The sequence below is a fragment of the Platalea leucorodia genome, assembly GCF_965183815.1.
Source record: "Platalea leucorodia genome assembly, chromosome: 23".
NCBI lineage: Eukaryota > Metazoa > Chordata > Aves > Pelecaniformes > Threskiornithidae > Platalea > Platalea leucorodia.
The window spans coordinates 782015-803263 of NC_138845.1; the positions used below are offsets into that span (position 1 = coordinate 782015).

At 59.3% G+C, this 21249-nt stretch overlaps 1 protein-coding gene across 1 annotated transcript; it reads right to left on the bottom strand.

Annotated features, from left to right (window-relative positions):
• Positions 1 to 503: 503 nt before the first annotated feature.
• Positions 504 to 8479, bottom strand: GLI1 (GLI family zinc finger 1; the record flags this gene model as incomplete). Its single annotated transcript, XM_082332285.1, has 11 exons — positions 8366 to 8479; positions 8098 to 8193; positions 6613 to 6808; positions 6207 to 6372; positions 6002 to 6103; positions 5750 to 5890; positions 4969 to 5118; positions 4303 to 4467; positions 3597 to 3845; positions 3142 to 3421; positions 504 to 2770 (listed from the first exon to the last, which is right to left on the bottom strand). Exons 1-11 carry the CDS (start codon positions 8460 to 8462, stop codon positions 504 to 506), a joined length of 3909 nt encoding a protein of 1302 aa, XP_082188411.1. The 5' UTR covers positions 8463 to 8479.
• Between the last annotated feature and the right edge of the window lie 12770 nt (positions 8480 to 21249).

Sequence of the window (21249 nt, forward strand, 5' to 3'; positions counted from 1 at the left end):
GAGTGGGGGGTACGTGGACTTGCCAAGCAAGGAGTGATTGCAGTCCTGACAAAGACTGGGATTGGGGGGGGGGGGGGGGGGGGGCGGGGGGGGCAGGGGGAACATAGGGATGGGGCCTGCCCCCAGGGTTGGGGAGGGTGTAACTTCTTTGGTTTCGACATTAAGACTGCACAGGGCCACCTTGTCCAGAGGGCCGGGGGAGGCAGGGAAAGGTTCCAGGCACTGGAATGGAAGGGCTCAGTAAAACCAGTTCCCCCCACAAAAGGTGACCTGAAGCACCTGATCAGGGTTGTGGCTGTGTGGGACCTAGCAACATCCCTCCTCTGAAAGAGCCTGACACTCACAGGCTGGAGAAGAGTAGACTCCTGGGGTGTTTCTCCCCCTTGCCCCCTGCCCCCCAGCATAAAGCTGCATGTGAGAAGGGATTTCACGCCTCTGCCCAAATGTAGTTTGGGCCCCCCCCTGGATGCAGACATGCCCACCTGATGGCTGGTACCTCCTAGTTAGGACAGGGAGCTGAGGAAATGGCTCTCCCCTGCCAGAGTGCTCAACATGGAGCTCATGTCACCCACAGCCATGTTGGCACCACCAGATGCAGGAAGCAGGAGGCCACCATCAGGGCTTGGGGGCCCAGGCAGCAGTGCAGGTGTCTCTGGATCTTCCACAATGGCAGCAAAGTCAAGGTGCGTATTCTCCAGGTCCAGGGAGTCCAGGCTGTTGGCCACCTGCTCCCCTGAATCCAGGTAGTAATATGAGCTGCCTTTGAGTCCTTCCAAGCTCCTACCATAATGCCCAGGACCCCCACAGCTTGCTGCCATTTGGCTCAGCAGCTTATGCCCACCTTTGCCCACCTGCACATGTGTGCCCTGGCCTGGGTAATACAGCAGAGCATTACTTGGCCCCTCAGGTGTGGGGCGGGCAGGGGGCAAGCGAAGTACACGCCGGGAGCTGGCTTCCACTCCCTCATAGGAATGATTTGGCTGAGCCAGGTTGCCCGCATAGTTCAGATTGTTTTGGTGACCAGGTGGTTTAGGGCCACCAGGTGGGTGTGGCACCATCTCTGGGTTGAAGCATGGGGCATTTAGGTGTTGGGTCTCTGCCAGACTCTGCAGGTGATCTGGTTTGGCTTGGTAACCAGAGTACTTGGGGCTGAGGTACAGTGGTGCTTGCATGGCTTGGCACTGCCCAGGTTCACTGCCCAGTCCCATGCCAGCCTCTTCCCCCTTGGAGGCTAGTTGGTCTCCCCACATCAGAGCCTGCTGGGCCTGCACATAGCTACGGACCATCACTTCTTTGGTCTGCGTGGTGGGGGTCTGGGCTCTTCTGGTGCCCAGGCTCAACATGCCCATGTAACTGACAGGTGCCTGTTCCTCAGACTGGTAACCACCAGGCCCCACATTCATGGCTTGGCCAAATGATGCAGGAGGCTGCATGGGCCCAGCAAGCTTGGCGTTCTGGCAGGGAGCAAGTGCTGGGGCAGGTGCTGGGTAGCGCTGCTCAGATTTGATCTGTAGTCGGTTAAACCGGTTCCCCCCAGAAAATCCACTGTCCTGGCATGAGCTCACAAATTTGGGTGGCTGCCCACAAGAACTGGGTAGTGGGTACTCAGTACTTTGATGGTGACATGGCCCAGACATGGCAGCAGCAGAGGCACCGATGCTTGACTGCCCAGAACTCATCTCCAGATTGCCTTGGGGAGGTTCATCCCAAGGAGCTAGCATGGTCCCATTGCCAGCATGCATACTCGTGAAGTGCTGGTTCATCTGGCACTGAGGGAGGGAGAACTCGGACTGAAGCAACCCCTCCTCCACGTCCCCGTGCCCTCCTGGGTTCAGCTGCATACCCCCCGTGGTCCGGTGAGCGCTGCCATAGAGGCCTTCACACTGGAGCTCCACACCTGTCCCCTGGCATGGGAAGCTTTCCTCGGGGTAGTTCAAGTACTGTTCCATCCCTAGCAAGCCAGACTCCGTGCCTCGCCCAGGGCCCTCTATGCTCACACTCTCCAGGAAGACATTTTCACTGATGCTGGGTGGGCGTGGGGAGAAGACATGGCGCTGAAGGTTGGCATCAGAACCACCCAAGGGCTGCAGAGCAGTTCTGCCCACTCCTGGCACATTCATGTTACCCATGCTCTTAAAACGATGCACCTTGGGCACAGCATGAGGGTTGGCTGCGGTCCGGGCAGGGTCACTGGCCCGCCGCACACCATTCCGAGGCACCAGGTGAGAGGGAACGCTGCCTGCATAGCCAGGGTAGTCATTGGAACTGTGCCTTCGCAGCAAACCGTTTGCAGGGACGCGGGGTTCAGCTGGCCCAAGGTAGTCTGCAGGTAAACTGCTGTGGCCACCCATGCCGACCCGCTCCATGTTGGGCAACGGGGTTGGGGGTGGACCACCTGTGGCTGCAGCATATTTGGCCTTGAGACGGTAGCGCTGGGCTGGGGTAAGGCTGCCCACACCTGGCAGCCCTCCACAGTGGCTGGCATCACTGGAGCATCGCAACTCATCCGGAGAGGTGGGGTCATAGCCATCTGCCAGGCCTGCCCCGCCAGGCATTGCCCCTGCCTCGCCACCCAGACATGGCCCAGCCAAGTATGGGGACACCAGGGATGAGCGCCGGCTCACGGTGTAGGCTGAGCTTATGGTACTGGTGGCGCTGCTCCGGCGCTCGTTCAGTGGCATGCCCATCTCTGCTGCTGACAGCTCCGCAATGCGCCGGTGCGAGGCAGCTGGCGATGGCACAGAGATCCCAGGCACCTCCCCAGGCAGGCCTGAGGAAAGAAAAGGAGGAGTTACACCAGGGCACTCAGGACACAGCACGGCACCAGTGGTCAGAGGAGGAGGAACAGGCAGCCACCTCCAGTACCAGGATGTGGCCTCTTCTGTGGTTAGTGCCTGCTAGGACAGGAAGCAGATTCAAGTGGTGGCAACAAAGAGGGGGCAGAAGATAATTTAGATTCATTTAGGTTGGAAAAGACCTTTAAGATCATCGAGTCCAAAGATGGGGCACAGCCTATATGTGGGGGTCCACCACGAGTGAAAGGAAGGTGTGGAAACCTCTCTGGCTGCAAACCAGACTTCTCTTGACACAGTGCCCATGGGACTGGCCCTGCGTCCAGGTGGGAGGGAACCACAGTCTCACCGGCTCCAGGGATGGCTGGCAAATTCAGGCCCTTGGTAGCTGATGGCTTCCTCATCTGCTTCAGTTTGTCAATGCGAAGATTTTCTAGCTTGTGGAGGGCCATGAGCCCTGAGGTGCCCATAGGCTCACCGGGCACCACATCCTCCAGTGTGGACAGATCCTCGTAGCTCCCACCTGCGTTGCCTGCCATCTCCACCCCACTGTCATTGTTGGTGGTGCTGCCGAGTGGGGAGTGGTCGCTGCTGCACGATGACTGCCCACCTGGGCTGGGCTGTGGCTTCTAGGGGGTACCCAAAACATTAACCAAGGAAAAGGGGGTGAGATATCCACTACACACTTAATGCAACCTGCAAGCCCACACCCTGCCAGATGTGATGACTCCCCTACCATGCAAACTGACTCCTGCGACAGGCCTGGCCAGGCCTCTCTCCGTCATCACACCCCCAGCTCCTTACCAAGGCCAAGTCAGGCACCAAGAGTTTGCTTTCATCCTTCCGGGCCTCAGTGGGGCCATTTGTGTCTTTCTCCTGCTTCATGTCTGGGGGGCCGCTGGGGGTGGGCAGTGCACGGCCTGGCACCACATCCCCTCGGTGCTTCTTGGTGACATGGGCGTCAGGGCCGTGCACTGTCTTTACATGTTTGCGCAAGGAACTGGGGTCTGTGTAGCGCTTGGTGCAGCCTGGAATCTTGCACACATAGGGCTTCTGTTAGGGAAAAAAGGTAGGCACGGTGGAGGGAGGGCATTCACTCTGACTAGAGACCCCTCCTAACAAAGTACCAGCTGGGCATCAAATAAATCCCCCTCCCCTCCCTCTCGAGTAGGCCCGGGAACTGAGGGAACTGAGGGTGGGAAGGGATCAAAGAGGCTGAGTCCCCTTGGAGAGGGCACGTTAGGTGCTACAGCAGCGCCTTGGAGGAGGTCATAGGGAGCCAGAGGAAGAATGCAAGGATAGTGCTCCACAGGAGCGAGGCAGGGGGTAAAGGACCCTGACACAGGTGACCAAGCAAGGGAGCAGGGGGCCATACTTTATTAGAGCAGGTGAGGGAGTTGGGGCACACAGAAAAAAAAACAGGGATGCAGGCAGTTTTCAGAGTACGGGACTAATCGGGAGGCATACGGGGAGCCCAAAAGGGTACAAAGAGCCCCAGATGGGTCTGTACCTCATTGGAGTGAGTGCGGTTTTGATGCTTGGCCCGGTCAGAAGCATTGGAGAAGGCCTTGTTGCAACCCTCGTGTTCACACACATAGGGTTTTTCACCCGTGTGTGAGCGCAGATGTGTCTTGAGGTTCTCCAGGCGTGAGTAGGCTTTGTTACAGCCCTCGAACTGTGCAGGCAAGCAGGGTGAAACATGCCACACACCTTCAACAGACCCTGTACCACATCACCCCCACACTACATACCCACGGCACTTCTGCCACGGACATGTATCACACCTCCCAACCAACAAACAACACATCTGCCCTCCTTCAGGTGCATGTCCTCACACCACTGCACAGCCTTTTACCCTTCTGGCCTATGTCATGCCACCTCACTATGCACCGGCCACATGGCCGTGCTGTACGCAGCCTGCTACATACCTCTTTACCTGATGTGCATCTCTGCTGTGCCATTGATCACTCGAGCTCTGGCCTGCCACACATGAACCCCACTCTATCATGCACTACCATGCTCCTGACTACCCTGTCTGTCCCACCTCATTTTCCTCACCACATGTCCCCCTCAATGCCATATACCAGACAGGCCAGCTCAGACCCTGCCCTAAGCTCTGCCCAGTGCAAGGCACCACAGCTTAGCCAAGGCTTTGCAAAGGCTCATGCCAGCTCACCGTGCATTTGTGAGGTTTCTCGCCTGTGTGACGTCGCATGTGCACCACCAACATGTACTGAGCCTTGAAGGGCCTCTGCTCCCGGGAACATGCTGCCCAGTGGCACACAAACTCCTTCTTCTCCCCATGGATATGCTCGTTGTTGATATGCTGAGGAGAGAGGGGCATTGCTGGTGGCATTGGGGAGGGCACCAAGGGCCAGGGAGATATAGGTGTCTTAAGAGAATATCATGGGAGAAATGGACATAGAGGGACTGGGATGGCGGGTGGAGACACCAGATGTTAGGGGAAAACAGAGTGATCAGATGGTGTCTAGAAGAGGCAGGGGATACAGGAGACGGCTGGGGGCTATTTTGGGAGGACCAAGAGAAGACATAGGGGGTCAAGGTGGTCTGACGGGTGGTCAAGGGGATACAGGAGAGTTGGAGCATCTGGAGGGAGACAAAGAGCAAAGGAGGAAGTCTGGATGCACCAGTGGTTCAGGAGGTGAGGAAGGGGTGAGGAAGGCCAGACTGGGTGTTCCCCCTAGGGCCATGGTATGGGAGGGTCATGAAGAACTTGCCCACAAGAAGTGGAGGATCCATGTCCCTTCCTTCCTATGGGCAACTTCCAACATTGTGCACCTGTGTGGTGAGTTCTCAGGGCGGGGTGGGGGGGGGAGGGCAGTGGCTCCGTATAGGACAGTCTTAAGAGTAGGAGTCATGGGTTGACAGGGGGATGTCAGCCAGCAGCCTGAGGGCAAGTTCTGGGACTGGGTGTACCCAGGCAGGACCCAACTCACATGCACCAGCTGCTCCTGTGTATCGAACTCCTTGGCACAGCCGTCCCAGTAGCAATTGGTTTCATACACAGTCTCAGACTCAGGTTTCCCATCCTCCTTCTCCAGATCTTCCCGAACATCGAGCATCCCCAGCAAGGGGTCCTGGGGGAGCACAGCCAGATGAGCACTACCAGGTACTCCCTGTGGAAGTGGTGCCAGGGAGGAGTGTAGAGCCCTGGGGAAGTGGGGGGGGTCTCAAGGCCTGGGAAGTACCTGGGTGCCTGTGGAAACTGGACTGGAGATGTCACCCTCGGATCTCTCCTCTGGGTATTTGACAGTCAGAGGGCTGCTCAGGCTCCACTCCAACTTTAGCTGCTACCGGAGCAGGGGGAAAGTGGAAAGCAGTGAGCACTGAGATGCCCACCAGACCACTGCTTATATGGGATGCACCACTTATATGGATGCAAGGCTCCCTTACCTGGCAGTGTTTGAGGGTCCCACGAGCTGGGGTATGGTGCAGGAGCCCTGGGCGGGTGGACGGGTGTTCATGGGAACTACATGGTGGTGGTGGTGGTGGGGTGTGGCTGTACAGGTGACCTTGGCCCTTCTGCTGACCTGGTGGACTCTGGTACCCCAGTGATGGACTGCAAAGAGCAAGAGGGATGAGCAGGTGACACCATCAGAGGACAGAAATTTAGGTCTCCTGAGCCAGGGATCCCAGGTGTCTGAACTCCCAGCCACTCCTTCCCTAACCCACCGTCCCACTATGCTCCCGCCTTCCCTAGCCCTCACCCCAGGCACTCCCCCCGAGTTGGGAATCGGCATTCAGGCTCCCTTACTGACAGGCTGCATGCATGCCAGCAGGGCTGAAGTCTGGTGCCCACCTGATGGTGCTGATGGAGAGGTGGCCATATGAGCCACTGGCAGAGGCACAGCGGGAGTTGATGAACGCAACGAGGGAGTTGGGTGAGGTGCGGATTACCGTCTGCAGGTCAATGCTAGAGTCTGACAGGGGTGAGATGGACAGTGCCCGCTTCTTGCCCAGTTTGCCTGCACCACGGGGCGTTGAGAACCGTGAGCCTGGGATGGCAGCAGAGAGTGGGGGGCACTCCTCTCAGCATGGGTCCTAGGAGGCTGAAGAAACCCCCAAGGACACAAGCCTGGTGCTTTGGAGCCTGGAGGAGTACCCCGAGTGTGCCAGTTAGCTTCTGATTTAGAATAGAATAGAATAGAATAGAATAGAATAGAATAGAATAGAATAGAATAGAATAGAATAGAATATTTCAGTTGGAAGGGATCTACAACGATCATCTACTCCAACTGCCTGACCACTTCTGGGCTGACCAGAAGTTAAAGCATGTTATTAAGGGCATTGTCCAAATGTATCTTAAACGCTGACAGGCAAGGGGCATCGACCACCTCTCTCAGAAGCCTGTTCCAGTGTTTGAGCACCCTCTCGGTAAAGAAATGCTTCCTAATGTCCAATCTAAAGCTCCCCTGGCACAGCTTTGAGCCATTCCCACGCGTCCTATCACTGGATACCGAGGAGAAGAGATCAGCACCTCCCTCTCCACGTCCCCTCCTCAGGAAGCTGTAGAGAGCAACGAGGTCTCCCCTCAGCCTCCTTTTCTCCCAACTACACATACCCAAAGTCCTCAGCCGCTCCTCATAGGACATGCCTTCCAGCCCTGCCACCAGCTTGGCTGCCCTCCTCTGGACGCATTCGAGTACCTTCACATCCTTCTTAAATGGTGGGGCCCAGAACTGCACACAGTACTCAAGGTGAGGCCGCACCAATGCTAAATACAGCGGGATAATCACCTCTGTTGACTGGCTGGTTATGCTGTGTTTGATGCACCCCAGAATGCGGTTTGCCCTCTTGGCTTCCAGGACACACTGCTGACTCCTACTGAGCCTGCTGCCGACCAGCACCCCCAGATCCCTTTCTGCAGGGCTGCTCTCCAGCCACTCGTCTCCCAGTTTATACTTCCTGCTGGCTTTGGACTGTGGCGAGGCTCAAAAGTGTCCCCCCTCCCCACCACAGCCATTAATGTTCCTAGGGGGTACCTGAACCCCTTGACACATGTGTACTCCCTGCTACAGCTGATATCAACCCAAGAAAAGTGCCTGATCTCCTTGGCCACAGCCAGCACAAATCCTCCTGTTCACACAGGCATCACTGTTCCAGGAAAGATACCTGAAGCCCCAGCAGACTCCTCCCTCATCACAGGCGTCACTGTCCCCAGCACTGCCCAGACCCCTCAGCACACACACGCACTCCTGACACAATCAACACAAGCCCCAGGAGATGCCTAAACCCCTTCTAGAAGCCCGACCTGCCCTATGCCCTCCCAAGACTGGAGACTTACCATCACCACTGCCTGGGTGCTCGGTTCCTGGCACCAACCCATAACCACGGTGACTGCTCATGAGGTTTGACTGATGGCATAAGGGGAAATCAAGTCCTGGCAGAAGGGAGGAGAAAGACGGGAAAACGTATTAGGGTGGGTGGCACAAGGGGGAGAGGAAATCCCCAAATCATCCCTGAACCCAAGGATGGAATCTGAAGTCGGGTGCCCCTTGCACCCGTGCCAGGCACTGCTCAGGCCCAGGCACTGGCCAGGACGCGGGGGCTACCTTGTGGCCCTGAGGCACTTGGGGCTGGTCCGTGGGGTGGGCGCAGGCAGCAGTGCTCAGCGTAGCCGGCGGCCGGGGGGCTGACGGGGTTAAACATGTCGCGGCGGGGCCTGGCCAGGCTCAGGAGCACATCTGGTCCTCGCCGAGGGGCTGGAGCCGGTCGGGGCCTGAGGAGGACAAGGGTGGGCTGGCGTCCCCACCCGCGAGGCCCGCGCCCTCCGGGCCCCCGCACCCAGGGGTGGTCGGCGCTGTCCCGTGCCCGCCAGGGGGCGCCGCAGCACAGCGCAGCGGCGGGCAGCGGGACGGCCCGGGCCGCCCCCCGCCCGGGCCCGGAGGTTCTCCCGGCGCCCCCGCCCTGCGCCTCCCCACATCCCACGTCCATCCCCGCCCTGCGCCTCCCCGCATCCCACGTCCATCCCCGCCCTGCCCACGGCCTGAAACCTCCCGCCGTGGCGCCGCACCACAACCCTCTGTTCTGGCCACCTCTGTGCTGCCGCTTCACAGCGGCCCCCAACACAGACCTCTGCCCCGAGCCCACGGCAAAGGGCAGTCCCGGGGGCACTGCCAAGGCAGGAAGGGCAGGTGACAAAGGGGGAGACCCTGTCCCCCCCATTTTGGGGCACAGACACGAGCAACGAGGGTCCTTGGCAGAGGAAGTGGGCGAGAGGGCATCTGACTCAGCAGAAACCACCGATGAACATCTCTGTATACCCAAAATCTTCGGGGACCCCCACCCTGCCGTGGTGGCCCATGGCATTTTCCCTTGCCCCCTCCCACTTGTACACATGCTGGTGCTCCCTTCCCATCAGGGTGGCCCCCCTGCCCTAAACGCTCCCACTTTCTCCCTGGAGCTGGGGGACAAATCCCTGCCTGGGGCACAGGCCCATATGGACTTGGAAGGGAGAAGGGGCTGGTGCAAGAGATGTCTGCGGGGCCAGGGTGCAGCCCCCCATATCCCTCTCCTCCCTTGCTGACATTGCAGGGGCATAAACCATGCGGAAAACTGCATGCCTCTGGCAGGCTGGGTGGGGGCAGGAGGTACAAGCCTTGGCAGCTCTGTGTCACCACAGCCACTTGGCCAAACACGGAGGCCATCCACCACCCCCTCCAAAGCAAGTATGTCTGTCCCCATGCCCCCAGTGCCTGGCAGGCCCCCAGGATGGCAGTACAGATCAGACCATTGCCCAGTTCAAGGGCACCTCTGATAGCTTGCCACAAGCAGTGACACTACTGCAGGGCACCCTGTGGTCACCCATCACAAGCATCCCCAGATACTGACTTAGCAAGGTGCCCTTGTGCTTGGTGCTGTACTAAGAGGGTCCTGTCCCAGCAAGAGGCCCAAGCCCACTGCAGTGTCTGTTGCAGAGGGAATGAAATACACACGTGTGCACCCAGACATCCACACAAACATCCGCGCTCAAGCACACACATAGATGTAAAAAATGCGAGCCCTAACTGCCAAAAGAGGAAACTAAGGCACAGGTGGTTAGAACCATTCTTGGTCAAAGGACCCGAGCTGGCACCCTGCTCTGCCCTCCTCATGGGTCCCTGCAGCATCTGCAGGTCTCACCCAGCCCTTGCCTTGCCCATGGGTCCCCACCCTGCCTGCAGGTCAAAACCCTGCCCTGTCCCACCCACACATCGCACCCCTGCCCACAGGGCTCAGCCCAGCCCACTATCGCATCCCTGCCTGCAGGTTCCTGCCTTCTGCCTGGCCCTGCCTGTAGTCAGATGTCCAACCGTGGCTGTGCCTTTCAGCCTCTACACCCAGGTCCTGGCCCACAGCTCCATCCCCACCCATAGTCACTGTCCTGCCCCAAGACCTCTGAGGGCTTACATGAAGGGCAGAGGCTCTGGAAGCAGAAACAACCACAGGGTGAGGAAGATGCATGTGTGGGTGGTGCTGGGAACAAGGCCTCCTGCCCCCTCAGCCTCCCCCTTTGAGAGACTGAGGGAATCACCCCAAACAAGGGGTCTGGGGGAGTGGGAGCCCCTCACCCTGCTGGGAAAGTGCTGGGTTGCTTTTGGAGCACCGGGGGGGTGGGGTGGGTGTGGGTAAGGGGGGCAGCAATTCTTACGCATGAGTTGCCCCTTTGAAAGCTTGTCTCGGGGCTTTGTGAGAGTGTCAGCCAGGAAGAATGGAGGGGGGGGGCGGCAGGGCAGGCAAAGGGGGAGGGAGGTACCCGGGAAGGTGATGGTGCTGGGGACAGGCAAGGGAAAGAGAGATGCATAGGAAACCGGTGGGTGGGAGGGTGGCAGAGGAAGGGCCTCTTACCTGCCTGCTGGACTTGGGCCTTGCAGCAAAGGTTGGGGGATTAGCTCCAGGGGAAGCCTCCCATCTGCCCCCTACCCCCGCCGCAACATCTAACGAAGAGAGGGTTTCCAAGTCCCTCACAGGTCTAGTTGTGGAGTCAACCACAGCCCCCCTCACCAGCCCTTTGTGCACACAGCTATTCACATGTGCACAGACACACACACACACACACACGCATGAACATACATTTGCACATATCTGGAGAGGCACATGTGCAGCTGGGAGATGATGGGGGGTGTTGGAGTTCAACAAAGCCAAAGTTCCCTGTCTCCCCCTCCCGAGAACCATCACCTGAGCTTCCCCAGGCTGCCCCAGACCCATAGTCCTAACCCACCAGCTCCTTGCTCTATACGACAGCAGGCAGGTTGCTACCATGCAGTGCAGTAGCCATAGGCAGCCACCCCAGCCCAAAGGCGAGTGGGGCTGTGCCTGTCCAGACAGGCACACCCACCTGCTGCAGCAGCAATGGGACGATGGGCTCTGCCCTGGGCCCAGCTAGTGCCCAGCAGCCTACAGCTCCCTGCCCCAACCTGGACTGGGGACTTGCTGTCCTGCTGCCCTGAGTTCCAAGCAGATGGGGCACCATCTGTGGGGCATCTACCGCTTCCAAGAAAAGCATTAGTTTACCCATAGCCTTTGTGATGTTCCCCTCTACCTTGCCTTGCTACGCACAGCTGTGCCAGCCCCTGCTGTACCCACCACCTGCACACATACACACACATTCACAGAGCACATGTGCACACACCTGCAGAGTGACCACCACACAAACACCATGTGCATGCACACAGCACCTGTGTAACATGCAGCACACACACACTTATGGACACCAGAGAACACGTTACATCCAATGGAGCACATGCAAAGCTGTATATGCACGCATAAAGCACACATGCACACAACACATCCATATACACAGGTTTATGTAAACATGCATAGAGCACACACGCATGCACAGCATACCACCACACACAGGGAACACACAGGTATGTAGCACAAGGCACATTACCCCCACCTCATGACTCCCCAGCCCTGCGTACCATCTCCCATCTCCCTGCCTGGGGCGCTATCCCTTCTGTGTCCCCTCCAGCACCCACCATGCAGGACTGGGGGCAGCTCAGCGAGGCTCTGGTCCCCACCCTCCCCAGTCCCCGGCCACCTAGGTACAGCAGGAGGGTCAGGGTCCTGCTGTGCCGAGACAGCCTCTCCTTCCTGGGTCCAGGCAGAGGGAAGGAGTTTGGTGAGCTGCTCCCCGCTGGGGCAGCCTGCAGGCAGGCGGGTGCCAGGCGGGCATGACGGCAGTGACATGGCGCTCTCCAATCCTGCACGTTCCCCCTGCCGAGCACCATCGGGGGGGGGGGGGGGGGGGGCTATCTAAGGCAGAAAGCGCCCAGGGCCCACAGGTCCCAGCTGCAGGATGCTCCCCCCAGCCCATGGGGTCCGCAGGGGCTCCCCGAACCCTGGTGGCCCCCTGAGCAGGGGAAGCTGGAGGGGGCCGGGGACGCAGGGAGCCAATGGGAACTGGCCCGCGGCTCCCCCACCGCCGCGCTCGCTTCCCCCGCCTGCCGCACACCGCCGCGGCCCACCCAAGTCGCAGCCTATGGGCATAAATTTGAGAGCCAGGCGCAGCCGGGATTGAGGGGAATCTTCCCTCGGTCTCCTCCTGCCAAGAAACTCAAACTGAAACACATTCCTCCTCCTCTCTGCCAAGAAAACAAGGAGTGCAGCCAGCGGCAGGAGCAGTTGAAGCAGGGCTGACTCCAGACGCCTAAACGCGGCACAGGAGGGGGTCGGGACTGGCCATCCCCCTCCCCCCCAGCTCCTTGCCTTTTATTTCCTGCAAACACATCTAAAATCTGTCATCTGGCTCCAGTTTCCTGAGGACACTGGAGAACGGGGAGGGGAAAGGGAAGGAGACAGAGGAGAAGGCGCAAAAGGCAGAGACGGCAAGGAGATGTAGTGAGCTTGTACCGCAGGACGACAGCCGGGATGCCTACACTGATGGGTGGTGGAGCAGAGACTGCAGGAAGGAGGGAGAGACGCAGATATAGGCACTGACAGGGGAATCACACGCCCTTAGGAGAGCTGGCTGCAAGAGGAGGAGGATGTGGGCTGCACCCCACCGCACCCTGCGACAGGGCAGACCCCCATCCCAGCTTCCACCTCGCACCCGGAACGCTCCACGCTCCCGACCACCTCTGACAGCCCAGGGGCCGGCCAGCCCACAGCAGTGAGTGCAGCATGCTGCATCAGGGTGGCTGCCATCCAGCCCAGCACACAGGGACGGTGTGTGTCCCTGTCTGCACCTCAGCATTGTCCCCATCATCTCCTGCCCCAGGCCCAGCCCCGGCAGGGTTAACCGCCCGGGAGTCCCACTGTGGAGGAATGTGATGTCAGGGCTGGATTAGCCCATACGGCCGAGATCCCAGCCGATAGACCAGCAGCGCTGAGCTGTGTGTGGCACAATCCATCAACCCGCCCAGCACAGCCCCCAGCGTGGGGGGCCGGCGGGAGGGCTCTCTGTGTGCATGCGTGGGGGCATCTGTGTTTCTGTAAGCGTGTGTGTGTGAATGCACAAGTTTGGCCGTACGTGTTTGCATGTGTGGAGAGGGTTTTGTATTTATGTGCGACTATGTTTTGGGAGGGGTGCTTGCGTATATGTACTCATAGATGTATGTGTTTGCATGCATGGCTGCCTGTGTGCTTGTGCATGTCTACATGTGTGAAATGTGCATATGTGCATGTCTACATGCACATGTGGGGAGCTACAACAGTAGTTAGGGGGGAGGGGGGAACTGCTATATGTTTGCAGGCCCAGTCACCCCAAACCCTTACTCACTGAGGGAGCGAAGGGGGGGCCAGAGCAGAGAGAAGAGGCAGACAGAGAGCAGGGTCCAGTGGTGAGACGCCCCAGAAGGCCACCACTGCACATCCTTTTCACCCCCTCAGGAGAGGTGGGCTCTAGCCCTGGGGGAGGCAAACCCCTGAGCCTGCCACAGGCACAGAGCCCCTGCTGACACCCCTGCAACCCTGCCTCAGCCACCTTGTGACCCAAGGTCAGCCACATGCCCAATTGGTTTAACCCTACAGGGCCTTAGAAAATCATTGATCTGGCTTAAGATCTGCCTTCCTGCAGTGGGGCAGCAGTTCAGACAGAGCCACAGCCGGGGCAGTTCTGCAGACACAGAACAGGAACACAGCAGAGGGCCAGGCTGAGCTGCAGTACATAGGGGCAAGCAGCAAGGCTGGAAGAGAGCCAATGCTCCCTCATGTCAGCAACAGTCCAGGCAGGATCAAGGGGACACATCCTAGGTGCCTCCCAGGGCAGGTGGGGTCTGGCAGTGTCAACCCGGTCCTCCCCAGCTATGATTTCTCCTGCATGCTGTACAGCCTCCCCAGGCACCACAGCTGGCACCCGTTCGGGGTGGGGAAAGACCACTGATGGTAGGGCAAAGACAGTGAAATTCCCCCCTGGAAGAAGCCCCTTTTCTCTGCCCTGGGACCAAGTTGGGGCCACGCCAGTCTGCACTGGGGAGCTGCTTCCCCTGACCCCACACACTTTCTCATCTCTGCCTTCAGCAGAACTGATGTGCAGACCTCCCGCCCAGCTGCCTTGCTATGCATCTGACCCCACTGTTAGGCCAGGCCTTTAGGGCGAGCCCAAGCTCCTCTGCATGGGGCAGCTAATCTGCCCAGGACTGCAGCTGCCACAAAGCACATTGCTTCAGGTTCAGGGGGTTTGAAAGGGGACAAGATTCAGGGTCGTGATCCCATGCTGGTGTGGGCTGCCAAGCTCGTTCCAAGGTGGTCCCTTGCATGGAAAAGATGAGGCAGAGAAGAACCAGCTTCGAGGAAAGTTTACACGTGTGGAGGGAAAGGGGCAGACATATCCGTGCCAGGACAGATTCAGGACATGCTCCACTTGATTCTCCCTCCCTCCCTTCTCCAGCCCTGGCTGCCACCTTCAGAAAACGTAACACATCCTCATTCCCTACCCCATGCCAAAATTATTCTCTGCCCTTCGCACCACTTCCAGTAAGGACCAGAGGTCCCTCGCCAGCCCACCCATCCCTCCAGCAGCACAGCCTTATGCAAGCCCCAGTACACCACCACCCATACGCTGCATCTCAGCAGGGGGCAAAACAATCCATCCCCTCGCTCCCACATGCATCCACACCCACTCATGACCATGCACTGACATGCCTCTAGACACGTTAACACACGCGAACACACGTGTGCTTTGGGAAGAGAGGAAGGCAGGCCAGCCTGAGGTGCAGCCCTGGCTGCCCAGTCTCCAGTGTACCTCAGGGCAGAGATCCCATGGAAGAGGGCTGCAGGGTGGGAGCTCATGGCTCCGCACTCCCTGCGCCTGTTCCCCCTGTAAAGCAGGGACTGCCGGCCCTCAACCACAAGCTGAGCCACTCAGGAAGCCATGGAAAGCTGGGCAGGAGTGGTGGTGCTCGATAGGTGGTCTCAGGGCAGGCAGGCAATTGTCGCAGGCCTGCATGCTGTTTGCTTTGGCCCCCAGCACACACTACCCCTGCAAATTGCTCACATAAAGCCACTTCCCTGGCCCCTACCTTCATTGGGCTGGAGTCTGGGTGGAGGCGAAGTTTTAGGGTGAGGGTAAGGGGGGGTGCACACATGGCAGCAGCTGCTATAAGGAATTTTTATGCTTCCCCCTTCCTTCCCAGTGCTGGAGGGAAACGGCAAAATTGAACATGTGGGACCCATAAAAGCCCAGCTCTGAGTCATGGCTGTGGGAGCCCCTGCCAGGCACAGCTCCTTCCCATGGCATCAAGGCATCACCCCCAACCCAACATGCTCGTGTGATACATGGAGGGACACCCCCAGAACAGGGGTTGCAATGCAAGAAATCCTGCCATCCTGAGGGAGCGAAGGTAGGACATGGTAGGCAGTGGGCTGCAGTGTCATCTGTCACCCTGCTGCAGTCAGGGTAGTTCACACTGAGCCTGTTCCCACCCCAACAGCCCCATCCTGCAGGATTCCTCAGAAGATGGGAACAAGAGGATGTGCAGGACCTGGCAGGGGCGTCAGCAGTCGTTAAAGGATTAGATATGCAATAGCAAGCCCTTTTAATCTGTGGAACTGCCTGCCTCTTGACACGCTGAGCATGGAGCAAGGTAAGCACAGCACCTGGAGATTTAGGAAGCATAAGTTGCTCCTCCTTTGGGCCAGGAGACCTCCTCTGTCTGCTTAGAGGTGGTGGTAGGAGTGCCCTCGGGCTGTTCCCAGAAGTCCCCAGTGATCTCTTGCCTGCTGGGACACATTTGTCTCTCCTGAAGTACCTGCCACTGGTGGAGGTGGGCGGTACAGATGCCTGCTTTCCTGTTGCTCTACTGGAGACCTGCTCTGTCCATACACACAGCAACCCCATCAGTTAGGGCCATGTTCTCTGCCACCATGGGGGGCACCAGCCAGGGCTTTGCTCCCCCTAGATCAGGGGTGGGAGTTTGACGGTGGGGTTGCACCACATCTGGAAACATCCCCGCCCCAGCCTCAGACCCGGATGCAGCAGAGCTGAAACCTGACTCTGTTTTTGCTGCTTGTTCCCACTCTGAGGCAGCTATTTTATCAGCTGTTCACCTTGTTATTCTGCAGCTTCTGAAGGATTTTGATGTGCCATAAGGATTGGGGTGGGTACGCTTGCCGTGTTGCTGTGAGGATTTCTGTAGAAGAATCCCCTCAGTCTCACCAAGGACCCACCCAATGGACCTTTTTTATTTATCATATCACTGGGATTGCTAAACACCAAGAGAAGATATCACGAGAAACTGAGGCACACAGACAGAGAGACTCCAGTACCACAGATGCAAGACACCAACCAGGCAGGTAATTGTGCACACGTGCATGCAGGTATATACATACACACACAAACAGGCCCCTCTGTATACATATTCATAGGTGTGCACACACATACATGCTCCTGGGGGACGCTCTGGTTGTAGGAGGATTGCTGTCCCTTCTGATCAACCACCAGACACTCAAGGTTTCCCTCTTCTAGTATGTCAGTACAGATGGACAAGAACAGGACCAGTGGCCTGTAGAAAGAAGGAAGGACACCACCACAAATATCCTGTTGTGAAAGCCATGTCACACGTGGGTATGCATACATATAGGTGTGCATGTGAACATATGTACATGAGAGTGCATGCATGTGCAGGTGCATGGACGTGCAATGGTTTGCACACTCGTACAGCATGTTGGAGTGGTGGGGAGAGTGGTATTCCCCAGGGACTACAGGCTGGCCAGCCTCTCCAGCACTGCAGTTGGAGTCCTGAGCTGCCGTATGTCACTAAGAGCATCCCCCAGTTGCGCTGGAAGAAGGGCCTTCATGTCTTCCAGCCCATCTGCCCACCCACCCTTCACACATTCTGGACAGTAAGCCGCAAATCCCCCTCCAAGCCCAAGCTCAACACCCGCCTCTCCTCAGGCTGCCCTGACACAACAGCACACGTCACAAGGTGTCCACTCTGACTCACTCCCCCGGATGGAAACTTCCCTGCTCCAGGGAGATTCTCACAGCTCAGTCAGCTCCAGCACCACGAGGGGAATGCAGTACCGAGTTTGTTCCACCACCTCCCACTAGACCAGCCACAGGGGCCTGGCGACCTTCGGCTCCCAACCTGCTCCTGATTTTGTGCTTGTCTTTGTGATAGAAAAGACCCTGGAATGTGGGGGAGATGAGGACCCCCCCTGCAAGCAACCAGTGACTTGGCTACAAGCAGATGCCCAGAGGGCGTCTCAAGTCCACTCACAAGCATTACTGGGAGCTCATGCATGCACACAGTAGCAGCTGGGCTGGCAGATGCATGAGCGTATGCACTGGCAGGCTCAGGTCAGTACATGCCAATCTCCTCAGAGGTGCTGGGATCCTTGGTAGTTGGGGAATTTGGGGGTCCTACCAGGCACAAGGAGTTTTGGTGTGGATCTGCTCCAGAGTCTCAATTTCCAGCAGATGCCCTTGCCCTCAAAGACCCTTGTTGAGTAACAGTAACCTTCACTGTGCTGGGGAAAGGCTCAAGGGAGGGCATGGACCAACCCAGTTCACGCTATGCAGAGATCTATGCATCAATAAACCAGCTTCAAACACCCACAACAGCATGGAGGGGACAGTAGGTGCCTTTGCCATCCCCTGTCTCCCACAGAGGCAGCTTCTGCCTCAGCTGGACACAGCAGACCTAGTCACACTGAGAAGTTTTCCTAGGTCTGAATTTATGAAGTAGAAACTTCATCCAGCTGCTTCCTCTGCCCTTCCACCCAACCTGCCCCTTCATCAAAACCCAATGCCCAGCCTCAGGATGCTGCATCCATCAGGTCAGGTTTGCCACACATAGCTTACAGACCAGAGTGGGGGAAAAATCAGGTATCTGAGTATCCAGCAGCATCTGCTGGGCCCCCACATCCCTTCCAGGGCTGGGCACAGGACCCTAGCTGCGGTTGGAGTATCTACTAGTTTCCCAGACCCCAAACACAGCATTGCAAATGCCACAGCCATCCAGCCCCACTCAGACCCAGCTGCCTGCCTCTCCATCCTCATAGGAGAGGTGCAGCCCTCAGGCTGTCACTGCAGTGCTGACTGCGCCCCCCATTCTGGTTAGGGACCATCTAGGCTTCACATGTGTGTGCAGGGTCTGGCCCAGGGCACCATGACACAGAGGGGGTAATTCTCCAGAGAGAAGGCCTTTAGCCTTCCTGCACTCCTGGCTCACTGAGGGCTTGGTACAGTTTGAGGGTGCCTTGCAGGCAGTTCTGGTCAGACCCCAAAAAGGGTGGCCTGTGCCCACGTAGGCTCAGTTAGCTCACGTTCAGCTGCAAGCTGGGCTGACCAGGTCTCACAATGCCCTGCTCAGGGGTGTCTCACACTGCAATGCCGGTTCCCTCCTGCTCCTCTGTGCCATGCCTGACCTTGGCCAGCTTGCTCCGCCAGCCCAACACTCCTCATGCCAGCCAGGGAGTGATGCAGAGCCAACGCCTGAACCCAACGGTCCTGGAGGCTTTAGAAAGGCGGCCAAAGGGTAGGCATCCACTGGGGCACAGGAGGCACTGGGAGCCATCTGTCAGAGAGGTCAAGCCTGGTCTCAGCTGTAGGGGGACTCAAGGCTGAGCTCCCTCACCCAACCCACCTGCCCCCAGCTCTCCAAGTACTAAAGCCAGCAGCAGTCCTTGTGTAAGCATGCAGGACTGACAGACACTCAGAACTGGCACAGGCAAGGACACAAGGTGCTCCATAAGCAATGTGAAAAAGCAGCTCTGCCCTCCCCCCAAAACCAGAGAGGTTTGATAAACTCATGTAGGCTCCCTTTCCCACAAACGGTTGGACCAGATGACCTTTCGAGGTCCCTTCCAACCTGGGCTGTTCTATGGTTCCATGATTCTAGGTTTCCCAGGCGTGCGGCACTTCTGTGGCAGCCTCTGCTACAGCCCACATGGGGAGGGAAGAAGCGCAGCCCCAGGGCCCGTGGGATGAGGGCTGGGAAGCCGAGGTGCACCAGGAGCTGGGCATTTTGCCGCGGTTTCTGGGAGGCTCCTTGGGGTGCGCAGAATCTCCCTGTGCCTCACTCCTGCCAGACACTTGCCCACATGGCCTGGCAGGCTGTCAGGGGAGCAGGGGGACCCATTGTCCCAGCGCGAAACCCTCCTCCCCTCGGAGCCTTGCCCAGGGCCGTGGGAACAGTGGGTACTGTTGGAGGGGGATACAGCCGTCTGCTCTGTCTGGGGGGCACGCAGCTGGGCCAGACAGCTCTCTGCCCTGCCAAAGCAGCTGGGTGCAGAGGCCCACGGCGCAGCTGGAGGAGCCCCGCGTACACCACGACTGGCCCAGGGTAAGAGGGCTCAGGATGGCCAGGAGCTTGCACCAGCAGTGCGGGTGGCACTGCTCACCGTTCATGTGCACCCGGGGACAGTCCTGCAGCTGCTGCGTCACTAGGGCCAGCGCAGTAACTTCCACTCAGTCGCTGCTCCCGGTCCAACACCCCCCACCCAAGCGGTGGCGGAGCTGCCTGGAGCCGGGGCTGCCTGCCCAGGAGCCTGGAGCACCCTGCTGCCGCCCAGCCCTCCCCTCCTCGGGCTGCGAGGGGCTTCACCGGGCGGGCACAGCAGCGGCGCGGCCAGAGCAGCCCACCCACCCGGCGCACGAAGCGCGGCGGGAGCGTGAGGGCGTGGGAGTGGGTGTGAGCGCGAGTGTACGTGACGGGGAGCGCGGCGGGGCCGGGGCACTCTGCCCGCCTCGTGCTGCCGGTCCCCCCGAGCGCACTCGCCCCGTCCGACCCAGGACGGCCCTGGCCGCTCCGCACTGCCCGACCCCGCTCCCGGCCCGCGCCCCGCGCTGGGAGCCCCGGTCCAGGTCCCCCCGGCGCCGACGGGACGCGGGAGCGGGACGGTCCCGGCGCGGCCCGGCAGAGGGTCTGGCGCCATCCCAGCTCCTCCGGGGAGCAGGGGCCCGCGGGCGCCCCAAGCCCCTGCCCGCGGCCCCGACTCGCCCGACGGCTCCTACCTCCGAGCAGCTCCGAGCGGCCCCGGGCGGGGCGGCGGGTCCCGCGGCTCCGCGCTTCCCCTTCCCGCGGCTGCAGCTGCGGCTAGGTCCGGGCGAGAAGCGGCACATCCAGGGGGACCCTGGCGGTCGGGGCGGGACGGCGCGGCGCCCCCCGCACTTCCCCGGCCCGCCCCAGGCGCCCAGAGAAAGTTGCCGGAGCCCCGCGGGGGCGGTGCGTCCCGGCAAAACCGGCGGAGCGGCGGGGCGGCTGGTCCCGCTCCGCCAACTTGGGCGGCGGCGGCGCCGAGCGCGCTCGGGACGGAGACCCCGGCCGGGAGCGCCGCCGGCTCCAGCCACTCCGAAAACCCGGGCTGGATCTTGCACACGCGCGCACGCGGGGCACGCGCGCCCGCCACGGCCTTGCACCCGCGCGGGGCCTGCGCGCACCCCACACGCACCGCACATGCATAGGTCCCACACGCGGGCTGTCCTGTACACTCACAGCTGCGCACACATGCACCCATGTCCATGCATGGGGCTGCGCACACACACAGGTCCCACACACGGGCACAGGTACCCGCGTGCCTTCGTGTACACACGTGCAACATTTGCACACTTCAGCACATACACAGAGGTGGGCACACATGCGTGCACCTGTGCATGAGTACACAGGGCACAGACAGCAGCACAGATACCCCTGCACACATGCATCTGTGTACACTCATGTGCAGAAGCACGCACACGTGCATTTGTGCACATGTAAACAGACACACATGCACATACCCCGCGTGCACAGCTGCGCGTAGAGCACAAACGCAGCACATGCACACGCAGGATGTACAATCACCAGCTAACACCCCTAACGCCCAGCCTGGCCCTGCTGAGGCAGCCTGGGGACCAAGGTCCCCAGCTGGAAGAGGCCAAAGCTCCCTGCGCAGGTAGGGTAGCTGAGGGGAGGGAGTGGGCAGACGTGGGATGCCTCAGGATGACACCTCCCGGCAAGGCTCAGCATCTTGTGTAGCCCAGACACCGCTGGGGATCCGGACAGAGCCTGCACCAGCGCCCCGGGCGTTACTG